The sequence below is a fragment of the Phoenix dactylifera genome, chromosome 6 (genome assembly GCF_051530095.1).
Source record: "Phoenix dactylifera cultivar Ajwa chromosome 6, Ajwa_hap1_PhDact_Kaust_v1.1, whole genome shotgun sequence".
In the NCBI taxonomy this organism is placed as follows: Eukaryota; Viridiplantae; Streptophyta; class Magnoliopsida; order Arecales; family Arecaceae; genus Phoenix; species Phoenix dactylifera.
The window spans coordinates 28,855,563-28,870,447 of NC_143195.1; the positions used below are offsets into that span (position 1 = coordinate 28,855,563).

The 14,885-nt window shown below is 37.9% G+C and overlaps 1 protein-coding gene across 3 annotated transcripts; it reads right to left on the reverse strand.

The window, feature by feature from the left end:
• Positions 1-100: 100 nt before the first annotated feature.
• LOC149753396 (uncharacterized) lies at positions 101-10,436 on the reverse strand. 3 transcript variants are annotated; one of them, XM_089923981.1, is made up of 3 exons: positions 7,118-10,436; positions 6,201-6,553; positions 101-2,933 (listed from the first exon to the last, which is right to left on the reverse strand). In XM_089923981.1, the coding sequence occupies exons 1-3, from the start codon at positions 10,008-10,010 to the stop codon at positions 2,916-2,918; spliced, it is 3,264 nt and encodes a 1,087-aa protein (XP_089780107.1). In that variant the 5' UTR covers positions 10,011-10,436; the 3' UTR covers positions 101-2,915. The 3 variants fall into 3 exon arrangements, with proteins under 3 accessions (XP_089780107.1, XP_089780109.1, XP_089780108.1); XM_089923983.1 differs by lacking the exon at positions 6,201-6,553 and having other exon boundaries at positions 2,012-2,933; positions 7,118-10,435; XM_089923982.1 differs by lacking the exon at positions 101-2,933 and having other exon boundaries at positions 5,975-6,553.
• Between the last annotated feature and the right edge of the window lie 4,449 nt (positions 10,437-14,885).

Below are 14,885 nucleotides of genomic sequence, written 5' to 3' on the forward strand. Positions count from 1 at the left end.
TCGGATCCTCGGCTAGGGCCGAAGTCATTCACCTCGGGTGGTTGGCTCCTCGGCCAGTCCAAAATCAGCTAAGGTTGGCTCCTTGGCCAGTCCAAAATCATAAGTTGAATCCCAAGCTAAATACGATAAAAATAATATCATTCAGCATCTTGTTAACACAAAAATGTATACATGGCTGTAAGCATGACAAACCTATAGGAGATCAAATGTCAGTGACAACCTACCTACAGATCATCCTTTTCTAAGCTAACTATACTGTGTAGCATGTATCTGTGGGCCTGCAAACTTATGCATATTGGACAGATGTATCTTATGTGGGTTCAGCATTTGACATATTGCAACAAGATGCTTCCTGTTCCTGCACCCACCACCGCTTTTGTTCCCATTCTATGCAACAAATTTTCAGGACTTCACAGTTGGTGGAGGCAGTTGACAGAAAATTAAGATATTCAAATTCTGCCATGGTAGAAAAAAGAAAAGGAAATAAAGGACCAAGATAAGTTAATTTTCACAAGAGGGGGGAGACGAAAACATAAAATTAAATTATCTAGGATTCCAGGAAGCGACTTGTCAATAATATACATAAAAGGCATGTAACTATAATAGAACATCTTTTGGAAAAGTGACAACTTATCATTAATTGTGATTAAAACTATTTTCTTTAATCACTTCTTGATGTATGATTTTGATAGAATTCAAATTCTACATTAGCAATTTCGATGGAAAATTCGGTAAGTGTGAAAATTTGAAGAAGACAGATAAAATATATAAATGCAACTATCATAAAATAAGATTATAACTGCAATTTCAAATTCAAATTACACATGGATGCATGCAGAAAATGTATTTTGCTTTATTAGAATTTACACAAATAAGAAGCGCATGGAAGAATTACAAAATTACCCTGCACCTACGTGAGCAACCTCACCTGCAAAAAGAAAAAGGTAAAATAGTTGTTGTCTCCTGTCCCTTTTTCCCCTAGAAGATTGTTTTGGTTCTTTTTTTCCTAGCTTCATGGTGGATAGAGAAATAAAACCCATACACACACGCATCTTATTAATTTACACATGTTGTATTCTCAGTAAATTAGATTCTTAATGTCAAAAGGTGGAAGGACAAACAAAAAATTTGAAATCTTTGGTAAAGTTTATACATTAGCAGCTCTGCATAAAATCCAACAACTTAGCATCATTCTGACATTATGATTTGTGATGCAAAAAAAAAAAAAAGACGTACACACTGTTTTGTCGTGGAAGAAATTGGCATAATGATAATACAGTTTTGTAGATTAAATAAGAACAGGAAAAAAACCTCCATGATCTAGAGAAACTACATAAACTGTTTCAGTTAAATTAAATGATACAATTACATTCAGTAACATAAATATCATGCTCGATGACTTCTCAGCATACCATATAATTCGATGAAACGTGAAGGGATGATGAATGGAGCCATCACTGACAATAGATATATAGCAACCTTTAAACCCCAACATCTAGAATGCCATGAGTTGCGAGCTTCTTGCAGCTTCTCAGCTCTAAGTGTAGTGACAAACATAAATGAGAAAAATATCCAAGAATATTTGTCAAGGTTCCTAATAGATTAACTTTTCAGAAGTTTATACCCGCTGAACCATTTCTTCCACAAAATGCAAGTGCGGAATTACAGCCATGAAGGACTTTATTTGAAACAATTAGTATGTCATATTCTTAAAATAATGATAATGCATAGCTATATACAAGACTTTAGCTAAAAAAAAACTGGAGGCTCAATGAATTGTCTTTATTGAAGGATATGAAGCACCCTAAGCTTATACGAAGCATGCCTGCAGCATGAAAACATTCATCATCATCAATTCCACATACTGTATATCTGGAAAGATAATTCCACATGATTTACATGATAATAAGCTTGCAAATCGTATGGCACATCTCCTGCTCGAAGTTTCTATTTATGATCCACCATGCGGTTAGGAAGGGAAGAAGTTTGTTAATGTAAATATATCGGATTAATGCCCAATGTGAGATAAGAAGCCTAAAAATTAGAAGTGCTACTCTTCCCAGATTGATTGAACTAACTGTTTTTTAATAAAATAAGGAAATGGATTATAGCAGATTACAACTACTAAGATACTCTTTTCCCAAAACAAAAGAAAGGTATTTAATATGCTAGTGTAAATATATCGGGTTGCTTCCCAATGTGAGATAAGCAACCTAAAAATTAAAAATGTTATTCTTCCAAGATTAATTAAGCTAACTATTTCTTAGTAAAATAAAGAAATGGATTATAGCAGATTACAATTACAAAGATACTCTTTTCTCAAAGGAAACTTAGAAAGGTATTAAATTTACCCATGATATATCTGTAAAAACATGCATTATTCATTTTCCTTTCAAAACAAAATTATTTATTCATTGAACTAGTACTGTTGTGATAATTAAAGATGGTTCAAGAGAAGAAAATTTTAATATCAAGGAAGTTTTGCGTACATTATAATTTGGTTATGGATAAGAAAGAATTGCAAAGGATTTATCCATTCCATATGCAAAGTTCAGAACTATTAGTCAATAAGTAGCAGATCTGAGTATAAAGATCACAGCTTAAGAGTAATTTTCATATTAGTTTTGAAGTGCATATCCAAATTATTAACTAAAGCACGAACTTATATAATATAGTTGTCAAATGCTCGATATGAAGAGGCATACATGATGGACCGGATAGTGACCTACAATGAAGAATATGCAGAAATTTGTTCCCGTAGCCACAAACAAACCAGGCCAATAAATTTGTTCCCGTATCAAGCAGGCAAAGACTGTTTTCTTTTGACGGAATATATTGCACTTTCTTGTTTTGCAAATATCGATTGCTCCCAACTCTGTATTTCCTCACTCCTGCCACCTTCTACCAGAATATTTTCAACTGGCTTCCTCATTCTGAAAACAAACAACGCAAAAGATTAATGATATTTAATATTGGAATTTTTTTCCAATTATCTAAGATAATCTAGTCTATTTGGGTTGGGGTCATGAAAGGAATAGAACATGGATAATAAATAAGGGGGATTCAGTGACAAGATGTGGCCACTGGATTATGCCTTCATAGAAGTGTCACAAACCACCGTTCCACCAAATACCCATCCCTGTTTTTGATAACTAAGGGGAATTCAGTGTCAAGATGATTCAGACTCCACCAAACGCCCATCCCTGTTTTTGATAACTAGAGTCGTTGATTAGGGGCCCTAATTTAAACTTGGACAAAATAAAAATTAGGTCCGTGATATATTGAATAATTCCTAACAAATTTCAAGATCAATTCAGTGGGTAGGGTGACTAATTTTGTGCAAGTGACAAGCTGAGGTGTTGCTTGGACTTTGCTCACAAATAGTCAAGAGAGAAACCAAAAGCCTCAATTCTCATCAAACATAGAATCAAAAATCCCAACGAGCAGCATATTTATTCAATTATTCCAGAAAAACAACGTATTTGTAAAACAGAAAACATAAAAATGGAGAAAAAACATGTAACTTTCTCAATTGAAAACCAAAAGAATTAAAAATGGTCATAAAAAGAAGAAATCAGCGATACCAAAACCGCAGCGGATCTTCTTCAACTCTTCCTCTCCCTCCCTTTCAATCCCTTCAAATAACAGCCTTGGTCGAAGGTAGGGGTGGTAAAATATGGCCCGACCCGCCAACCCGACCCGTGTTCGACCCGCCATAAACAGATTTGGGTTTGGCCTAAACAGGTTCGGGTCGTAAACAGGTCGACCCGTTTAACCTGTTTATTAATTGGGTCGGATACGGGTTTTAGATGTCTGACCCGTTTAAACCGTTTAACCCGTTTAACTGTTGGGCAGGTTAAACAGGTTAAACGGGTTAAACAGGTTAAACGGGTTAAACAGGTTAAACAGGTCTAAACAGGTTAAACGGGTCTAAACAGGTCTAAACAGGTTGGGTTGGGCAGGTTAAACAGGTTGGGTTGGACAGATTAAACAGGTCTAAACAGGTTAAACGGGTCAGGTTGGGCAAACAGGTTAAACAAGTCGGGTCGGGTTGGGTAAACAGGTTACCTGTTTATTAAACAGGTTAAACGGGTCGGGTCGGGTTACCTGTTTAATAAACAGGTCAGGTTCAGGTTTGCAATTCCTGACCCGTTTAATAAACAGGTCGGGTTCAGATTTATAGTTTTCTGACCCGACCTGTATTTGACCCGACCTGTTTATGCCTGACCCGACCCGATTGCCACCCCTAGTCGAAGGTGGGCCCCCAACATCCTTCGGCAAAATTACCAGATGACCAAGAAACCCACTGGATATCAAAACAATCTGAACCGTTCTTGAGATCTGGCGGACCATAAAGTGTCAGCCATCAGATCGGGGCAATATAAGCGACCGACCAATCGAACAGTTGTGATTTGATTAATAGGGACGGAGAGGGAGAGGTGCAGCCGTGTAGGTGGGCCCACCCAAGACTAGTCGGGCTGTCTTCTAATCCTTTCGTTTTGCATTCTTTAGTCGATTGTTAGTGGCTGGCGGTGGCACGGGAGATGGATTTGAAAAGGTTGATGAGCTTTGGTGACTTGTTTGTGAATGTTTGCATGCAAGGCAGTTTGATTTCAAAACCTTTTTCTTGTTAGAGTAGCATGTAGCTAAAGAAGATTTGAAACTTTGAGATGGGTATGTCGTGAGGGGGCCATTAAAAGATGTTATTAGGTTGAGCACCTGATATTACCAGGGAATTTAGGGGCTTAGATTAACTTGGACTTGCAAGTTAGGGTAGGAGACATTATATCAATGTCTGGTGTGTTGAGCCTTGAGGGAATCCTATAAAGCTGCAATACTTGGATTGTGTTTTTACTAGTATTCTTTCTAATTTTAATACAACTTGAGTATTAATATTGGTGCATTGTAATTTTATTAACTATGATTTCTACAAAAGTTTTTGTGCAATTACTTGAGTATAATACAACATTCTTTCTACACTGCCCTTTTTTTCGTTTTATTTTTCATTAAGGAAATATGGTAGGAGCGCCACCTTCTAAACAATGGTTGGCTTTTCTTTGGTCGAGGGCTAACTTGGATGGTTGGGGAGAAGAAATATAAATGAGTCAAGTAGTAGTAAACTAGTTAACTGCTTAGGTTTGTACACACACGCACATATATAAATATACCTATCCATCTTTCCATCCATCCATCTACCTAGCTATATATATAGAAATCCAAACTTGGCTTGTTTGTTTAATTGACCAATATGTTATTAGTTTGAACCCAAACTTTTATTTAGTTTTGCAAGCTCAATTTTCTTTTTTAGCAAATTTTCAAGCTCAGATTGTTAAACTCTTTTTTCTTTCAACAAAAAAGTTTATCTATCAATTCATTAGCAAATATCGAGGCTTTTCCATTACTATGGTCACGTATGACGATATACTTGAATCTCAAACTTCAAATCCTACATTACAAATATCATTATATTTTTGAGCAAATTAATGAAACCTATTATATTATTTTATTGATAAATAAAATGAAGTGCAAATTGAACTGAGGAGACGAAGTGATGTCCAAGTCCAAGAACTGTACAATCTAATACCGGTCTAATAAATAAATCTAATCCAGTATAATTCTAGTTTAAATAGAGCATCGAGACAACAACTAGCCCAATCTAAATGGCCCACTGCATTTTTTTCCCCCCGAAATTCCTGACAAAAACATGTCAGTTCTCATATTTTCTTGGTAAATGTGAGTGCCTGCTTACAAGTATATCGCTCCATGGGAAACACAAATCCTATGGTTGGCAGGTGTCTATTATGCCAGATTGACAAGATATTATTACTTACACTGCATGCACCATGGCGCGCAGGCAGCCAATCGCAGCCGTTGATTTTTATGGGCTTTATTCCTTGAATACACCTATCATCATAGTAACTAGCGACTGTGACTGGCTGCAAGCATGGCCATATTACGCAATAATTTTTCCGGATTGACCAGCTCAATAAAATGCTCGAGTATAAATTAATTGTTTTGACAACTCAGTCAAGATAACTTTACAATTTCCAATAATAAAAGCATGAAGGGATCTATCCGTTGGTTGATATGAATCTACTGCATAAAGAATCAAGTTCTGCTAACTCTCGTGAATGAAAAAAGGAGATAAACTATATATTAAATGATGCCTTTTTTGGCAAAATATCTATTTTCTATCATACCTTGACATGGATTAGGTGATATAACTTAATCATGTCCAAAGGTTGAGAGTTTGGTCGTGCCCCGATGGTAGATAGCTGTTGAGATACATTTCGCATCGTCGGACGAGAATGCGGGTTGTTATCTAAACACTGAAATGCTGTCATAACTATTGCAACTAACTCATTTGCAGCTTGAGTTGTCAGAGGTGGTAGTCGCGGGTCTAATATATCTTTCAGAGAGGTGTTTTCACTGATCGGAGAAGATAAAGTAGAGATGAGATCTCCTGGATGCTTTCCCATTACAATCTCAAGTGCAACTACTCCAAAACTATATACATCACATTTCTCAGTAACCCTCATTGTGTATGCAAGCTCTGCAACAGACAAGAAAAAATATGTAATCAAATTTTTATTGTCAACCACTTCTAATAGAGCTAGTTTTATCGATTTAATTAGCTCTAGAGTCCACTTGTAACTGCAACACAAGGTATCTGATTTAATACAAAAAGTTCAAAGCATTCTCAATTGTGTCAGTCCCACACAAAAGCAACTCAGCATGTAATCAATAGTTTACTACGTATTACATAGTCTAGTACAAATTATAGCTTTGAAAATGTAATAGTATTAAAGTTAAACAAACATATCTTCATATCAACTTGGTCACATGAATGTCATGGAGAATAACATGTAATTAGCTAATCCTAAAAAGACCGAGAAAGAAACAATAACTCTTTTTGAGGAAAAATATTGTGTTTCTTTGACGAGCATGGAAGTGTGTAATGCATTGATAAGTTACCATGGTCATAGATATGTTACCTTTTTTTATATAGAAATAAACCTAAAGATGCTCTTAACATATCTCGAACAATGTATTAAAAAATATAAACAAATTTGTATCTCCATTGTTCTTACATTACAAAAATAGAATTGCAGCATACCTGGGGCCAAATATCCTCGTGTGCCTGCAAGGATACTCCAGTTTGATGAATCAGGCTGTAGAAGTCTAGCAATACCGAAGTCCGAAATACAAGCCTTGTATTCTGAATCAAGTAGAATATTATTGCTTGTTATGTCTCGGTGCACTAATGGCGGAGCACAATCATGGTGCATGTATGATAGAGCATGAGCAATATGTTTTACAGCATCCACTCTCTTAGACCAATCCAATTCAGCGGCACCTTCACTTCGGAGAATATTTGCCAAGCTTCCTCTCTCCATGTATTCACAAACAAGAAATTTATGTCGACCATTGGAGCAAAAACCATAAAGCTTCACAATATTCCGATGTTGGATCTGGGTCAGTGCCCGTATTTCATTCCAAAAAGTTTGCTTGCTTGGCGAGTCTTCAATTTCTAATGGATGAAATTTCTTCACAGCTACCAACTTGCCGCGCAATAATGCTTTGTAAACATTAGAAAATGCTCCAGTGCCAATGCAGTACTTGGCATCAAAATTCTCTGTTGCTTGAATGATGCCATTGTATGCATTTTCTCCATTGAAGTTCCAAATAGAGAATCCACCTTCTTCAATACTTGCATCATTTCTCGTACATTTCTTCCACAGAATTAGCAAAGCAAATACAACAAATAGAAATAAGAAACTAGGAACAGTAATTAACAAGAGAAGTTTGTGGTGCTTATTTGAATCATCTTTGCTGGTTGTATGGGAGCCACATGAAGGCAAACCTTTCACTGCACCACACAAGCCCTTGTTGTGGGCGAACCACTCCACTGGAGCATTCTGAAAAATTCTGCTGTTTTGCAGTGGGCCTTCTAATTCATTGTATGATAAGTCTACAGATAACAAACTTATCATATCACTCAAAGAAGGTGGAACATGACCGGTCAGCTCATTGTGTGATAGATTCAGAACTTCTAGCTTATCCAGTTTGCCAAATTGTGATGGTATCTCTCCAGTAAATGAGTTGTGGCTTAGATCTAGGAAGACTTGTAGGTTTACTAGATTTCCAATTTGAAAGGGAATGCTTCCATTAAAAAGATTGTTTCCAAGCTTCAGCGAATAAAGTTTCATGCAGTTACCTAATTGTTCTGGTACCCTTCCTCTTAGTTGATTTGCTGACAGATCAAGAATCTCCAAATTAGATAGTTCTCCGAATTCTGGATATACCTCCCCAACAAGTTGGTTATTGCTCAAAGTCAAGTTATATAGATTAGTTAACTTGCTCAGATCCTTTGGAATCTCTCCTGATAGATAGTTCGAAGAAAGGTCAAGTTTTTGTAGTCGAGTCAACTTTCCGAGTTCTTCTGGTATGCTTCCTGTAACCTTGTTGCTGGAGATTTTTAAGAGCGACAAATTATGACATCCTCCCCAGTTTGGTGAGAGCTTACCAGACAGATTGTTGAAGCTTAAATCAAAGTACGAGAGATGTGGATACACTCCAAGATTTTCAGATATATCCCCAGATAGTTGGTTCTGCTTGAGTCCGACTCCGACTAGGCTTGTGCAGTTTTTCAAGCTTTTGGGAATCGGACCTTCAAAATAGTTGTTGCTCAAAGAAAGAATATATAGAACTCCTCCTTTGCATATGTCATGGGGTAAATGGCCAGAAAAACTGTTGTACCCCAATTGGAGAACTTTCAAATTTGTAATATTATTAAATTCCTGAGGCAAAGAACCAGATAGTTGATTGTTGAATAAGCGCAAATCAGTAAGGTTGGTTAAGCTTCCAAGAGATGGAGGGATTGAGCCAGAGATTTGATTTTCATGGAGGGACAAGATTTCAAGCTTGGTTAAATTTCCGATACTAGCAGGGATTGAACCATCTAAAAGGTTGACATATATTTTCAAATCTCTCAAGCTTACCAGATCTTGTATTTCATGAGGAATTGATCCAGAGATCTGATTTTTAAAGAGGTTCAAGGTTTCAAGCTTGGTTAAATTTCTGATACTAGTAGGGATGGAACCTGTTAAATTGTTTGTTGAGAGTTCTAGCATAGTTAACTCCACTAGATTTCCTATTTCAGAAGGAATGGAGCCAGAGAGATGATTATTCCAAAGATTGAACCAGTTAAGCTTGGTCCAGTTTCCTAAGCTAAGAGGGATGAAACCTGTCAGACTGTTATTGCTCATCTCTAAATAAACTAGGTTTACGAGATTCCCTAATTCGGGAGGGATGGAGCCAGATATCCCGTTGGTGGAGCAATCCAATACTTGAAGCCGGGTTAAATTTCCCAAAGTGAGAGGGATGGAACCTGTTATATGGTTGGTGTAGATTTTCAACTCCAAGAGATTCCCAAGCCTTCCTAACTCCTTAGGGATGGTACCTGAAAGGTTATTCTGGTGTAGGTATAAGAAGTTAAGCCCTGTCATATTACTTAGCCAAGGAGGGATGGAACCACTTATCTGATTCTCGCTAAGATTGAAAGAGTTGAGCTTTGTCAGAGAAATGATCTGTAGTGGAATTATCCCTGCAAAGTTATTAGTGCAAAGATCAAGAGAGGTGAGCTTCGAAAGAGCAGATATGGTGGGAGGAATGCTTCCATAGAGCTCATTGAACGTGAGGTTGAGACTGGTAAGTGATGACAGGGCGGAGAAGTTGAAAGCATTTAGCGTTCCTGCCAGACCCATATGGGCCAGATTCACCTCCCTGATCACATATCGGCCTCGACGTGTGATGTTGCATGCGATTCCAGTCCAGTTGCATGGACTTGTGTCGAGGTTCCAAGATTCAAGTGATCCTTGGCTCTGGAGGCTGGCTTTCCACTGGAGGAGGGCCCTCCCTTGGGATGCAAGTGAAGCTGATGCCAAGGCAAGAAGAAATGAAAGGATTAGAAATAGAAGAAGGGTGGAGAAGAATTTTGGAGATGACATAGCCAAGGTTCTAATAGGCCCAAGGTGTTTTAAGGTTATTGTGGTTGTTGAGAGAGAGTTCGAGGCCTTTTATAGCCACCATCTAGTTGCATATTCCTTTGCATGTCTACCGTAAGGGGTGGGTGATAGAAATTTTGCGATGCTTTGAATGTTTCAAGCTGAACGAGGGTTGGGAGATAGTGATTTTACCCAAACCCTACAAACTGGTCTGGACTTTGCTAACATGTCATGCTCTATTTTAGCCAACGGGTGACTGGCTTGTTTTTGTTTTTGTTGGGCACTATGTTGCCATCCATCTACAGTTCTATCTCTTCCTCAACAAAAAGTCTTCGGCTATATCTCTCGAGTCTGGCCTCTACCGTCCGCTAGTGCTATGGGCTTCAACTTATCCTTCAATGGTTGCTGTCAGTTTATAACTATCTTCCGTGATTAGAGTGGCGCACTGCCACATGGTGCACGTAGTGTGGAATATAATTTCTTCCATTGCAGTCTCTATCCCATTTGAGAAATAGATGCATCACTGCTACGAATAGGTCCAAAGGCCCTCCTGAAAAGATAATGAATTAATGAAAAATCATCTTTAACTAGGGAAGACTATATCTCTCTGTTCTCTTTTTCCTCCTCCGTTCCTACTATAAATCCCCTACGACTTAGTATCGAAGGGCTCGGTCGGAGCCAATTCGCTGAGCTCTTATCCTTATTTGTTATCTCGCAGATCCTCGGAAGCGGTCCATCACGATGTTCCAGGATAGACGGTAATAGCCATCTAGACTGCTCTTGGGTAAGCAGCTCAATGGCATCTATAGTCTTGCATACCAACAGGTCAAAGAAAGAGGTTGAATGGGAATAATATCGGATAGAGATGCTATCCTCTCGGTCGACAGAGATGCTATTAAAGACAACAACCGACTCCTTTGAATTAGTTCACACAATTCAACATGATATTAAAGACACCAACCAACTCCTTTGAATTAGTTCACGCAATTCAACAATCATGTAGTCACCATCTAGACCATGTGGTATCCCGGCCTCCCTTCTAATAATTACGTCGGGACAAGTGTAATGGACAGAAGTTGAAAAGTTCAACTTGAAATCGGAATGCTTGTCCCTCTCAGAAAACAAAAAAAGAAAACAAAATTCCGAGGACCGGAATCTCAGAAAATTTTTAGAGTCAAAGTCAAGAAGAATTGGGATGAACCAAGGATAGTAGTCTGATCCAAAGATGCTGATGCGAATCTTCCGTATGGAAGAGGATAGGAGAATGCTCTTCCTTCTCCATTCAATCCAGAGGTTATGGAAACTCGTCGTAGCCCGATGGCGGTCCACAAACTCTTAGCAAATGAGCATAAAAAAAAAAAAGGTGGTTGACCGACTCAACCCTTGAACCACACAAAACACATAATTTATTCCTCACTGCTAGCTACAAAAAGACTCACCTTCTCCGGAGCTGCCGCTTCATAATAACTTTTGCGAAATGGGCATTTGAGGCCACCAAGGCTCGGCAAGTTTCAGAAAGAGTCAACGGAGAATGGATTATTAGGGTCTAATTGGTCATAGGAGGTTAGGTAATAATTTAATTTTCAAAATATAGGGTAGTCCCGTCATAATAGCCCCCAGTTTTTCATTTTGAGAATTTATTTTTAAAATTAATTTTTGTATAAGATTTTTTTATATTACTGCAGCATTTTTCTTTTTTGCCGCCGGGGATTCATCACGTAGATGTACTATTTTCTAAATTAAAAAATTAAAATAATTATGTATAATTATTTTAAAAGCAATGTTTAAAATTGATGTTGCACACGTAATTTTTTCTAGGCTGAAGAAATTGACATATAAAACATGTATGCCTAATAATTATCTGTTTGTCATCTTGGAAATCGACTCTCGATGCTTTGTCTACGAGCCAATCTGCTACCCGATTTGCTTCTCATGTTGAGCTGTAAAATAATCGAAGGTTGAAATCAGGTGATATAGATACCCATTAAAAGAGGACAGGAAAACATGTGCCGGAGAATATTTGAAATCTAGTGGCATGAGCAATGTTCCTCCAGGAAATCTAGTGGCATGATTTCCGTTTCTATGACTGATTTAAGAGACTTGTAGAAAGGAAGAATATCCAAAAAAAAAAAAAAAAATATGGAGGACGATCCATGGCAGCTCGGCTTGAACCATGGCTAACTCCCTACCGACAGACACACATTCTCAGGGGTCCTAGAAAGCGGCGAAACCCGACCGAATCCGGCGGCAGGTGGTGGTGGAACTCTAAGCTTACATGAGGAGCAATCTTATGAGATGGTCAGCATATGAGGATGCAAAATAAGGAAAGAAAAGAAAAATTAGATTCAAATCAATCTAAGCTTGGTTTTGCTAAGTTGTACTATATCATACTACTAAAGACCCGTACGGGCATATGTCTAGTCCCACATCGGTTATTTGCTAGATAGATTTTGAGTACTTATACGGGACTAAAAAACGTAAATAATACCTTCTAGCTAACTTTTTTAAATGAGTTATGTCGTTTTTATACAAAATTTCCATCGTATTTACTATACTTCTCAAGTATTCCATACTTCAAGCAACAAATTAATTGTTTGATACGGTTTAAAAAATAAGTTGATTTTACATTATTGACATAATGGCAATGCCATAGTGTTTAAAATCTCAAAGAAACCCACGTTATATGATAACCTCGAAGCATGCCATTAGATAATATAAAAGAAATATTTCTCTTCAAAATAAGGAAATGCTAACAAGACTTTGGTCCTAGAAGGTGGTGCCAACTATCCTAGTTCTCAAAGAAAAAATGATAGTCAACAAATAAATGTTCTAGATACTTATTTAACAAATGATCACATAATTAAAGTTACTGTACATAATGTGGAAATCAGATACTTCGGTGGATGCTTAATGGAGTTGGTTCCTCAGTCAACACCAACACTGTACTAAGATTGATAGCGTGCTTGTTGGCTTAGCTGCTAGCAATATCCAGCAAAATTCCAACAAAGTATATATCTGATCCAATCTTGATCGAACAATCCTCAAGTTAGATGACTTCGTTTGAAGCATCATGTGACCTTAATGTAGGATCTTCATTGTGGTGCTAACACAAGTGGCCTAGAAATATTTATGACAAGGTTTAGTTAAGGCTATGGCTATGTCTCACGGCTACAGCATTGTTGCAATTGCTCATAGACCTCAAGGAGCTGTTTCAATGGAACAAAGCTTTACGAAGAGTCAGTAGAGCAATGTTATGTACTCTATGTGTTTCAACAGGTGCTGCATGTGCCCCGCAGGTGTTCCGGGTCTCAGGCCATGCTCCTCCGGAAGAAGAAAAGTAACATAAGCATAAGAAGATATAGGGCCAAAAATTAGAATAAGAATGATAGAGGTGTGACCATGATAATTATTTAGGAAAAATTATAGAGATACTTTTTCAAGTTTGGGCTATTTACCTTTCGACCCTAAAAGTTTAAAAAGTTTCAATTAGTCACCATAATTTTATTTTCGTTGCAATGTAACCCAGCCATCTATTTAGATTTCAATGCCACTAAAAAGTGAGAAAAAAAGACCAAAATACCTTTGATTCAAAGAGATTGGATCGTGGCTTTCATGCGATCTTAAAGCACTTTATTCTCTATGATTCACCCATTTGCATAGATCTTAAAGCACTCCATTCTCCATTCATCCACCTGTACAGATCTCAAAGTCATCCATTTGCACAGATCTCAAAGCACTCCATCTTTTACCATCCAACTGTTTGCACATATCTCAAAGTGCCTCTGTCTGCTATCGTTCATCCATCTGCACAGATCTCAAAAGACTGCTTGTTATACATCTACACAGATATTAAAGCACTCAGCTTGCACCGATCTCAAGGCACTCCATCCACTGTCATTCAGCTGTCTGCACAGATCTTAAAGCGTTCCGTCCTCTATCACCTATCCACATATACATATCTCAATGCGCTCGATCCCATCTCATCCATCCATTTGCATAGATCTCGAAGCACTCCATCCTCTATCATCCAACTATCTGCATGGATCTCAAAATACTCCGTCCGCTATCGTCCTTCCACCTATATAGTCTCAAAGTACTCCATCCTCTGTAATCCATCCATTTGCATAGATCTCAAATCACTTCATCCTTTATTATTCATTCATCTGTATAAATCTTAAAGCCCTCCATCTTCTATCGTCCATCCCCTAGCACATATCTCAAAGCACTCTATCCTCAATCATCCGTTGACCTGCACAGACCTCAAAGCCCTCCCTCCTCTATCATCCATCCTCTTGCACAAATCTCAAAGCACCCCATCTCCCATCATTTATCTACATGCATAGATCTCAAAGCACTCCATCCTTTCTCATCATTTCTTGCACAGCTCTCAAAGCACTCCATCTTCTATCAATCATGCATCTGCACAAATCTCAAAGCACTCCTTTTATCATCCATTCATCAATACATATCTCAAAACACTCCATCCTCTATCATCCATCCGATTGCCCGAATCTCAAAGTGCTTCATCCTCTTTCATCTGCCTGCGTAGATCCGATCAAACCCGATTTAAAGAATCCGTGGGGCCAGGTCGGATTCTAAAATTGGATCCGTCCTATTTTTCAAGTCATGAAAGGGTATACTAAATTCTGACCCGACCCATTTGATTGTTGGGACAATTTTGGGTTTCTTACCTTATGACCCGACTAGATCCGGCCTGAACGCAGTACACTGTTAGGGCCTGCAGGGGTACTTAAGGGTTTCTAAATTTATATTCCTCTAATCTCTTCTTGTGTTTGAGGATGAGAGGAATGGAAGAGATTATTTTTGTGTACTGTGGAAGGACATGAATTTTACATTAAGGTTTAAGTTGATTACATT

Coding starts and splice junctions, on each gene's coding strand:
- LOC149753396 (XM_089923981.1), bottom strand. CDS start 10,010: ATGTCATCTCCAAAATTCTTCTCCACCCTTCTTCTATTTCTAATCCTT. Junction 6,554..7,117: donor ACGAGGATATTTGGCCCCAG/GTATGCTGCAAT, acceptor TGTCTGTTGCAG/AGCTTGCATACACAATGAGG.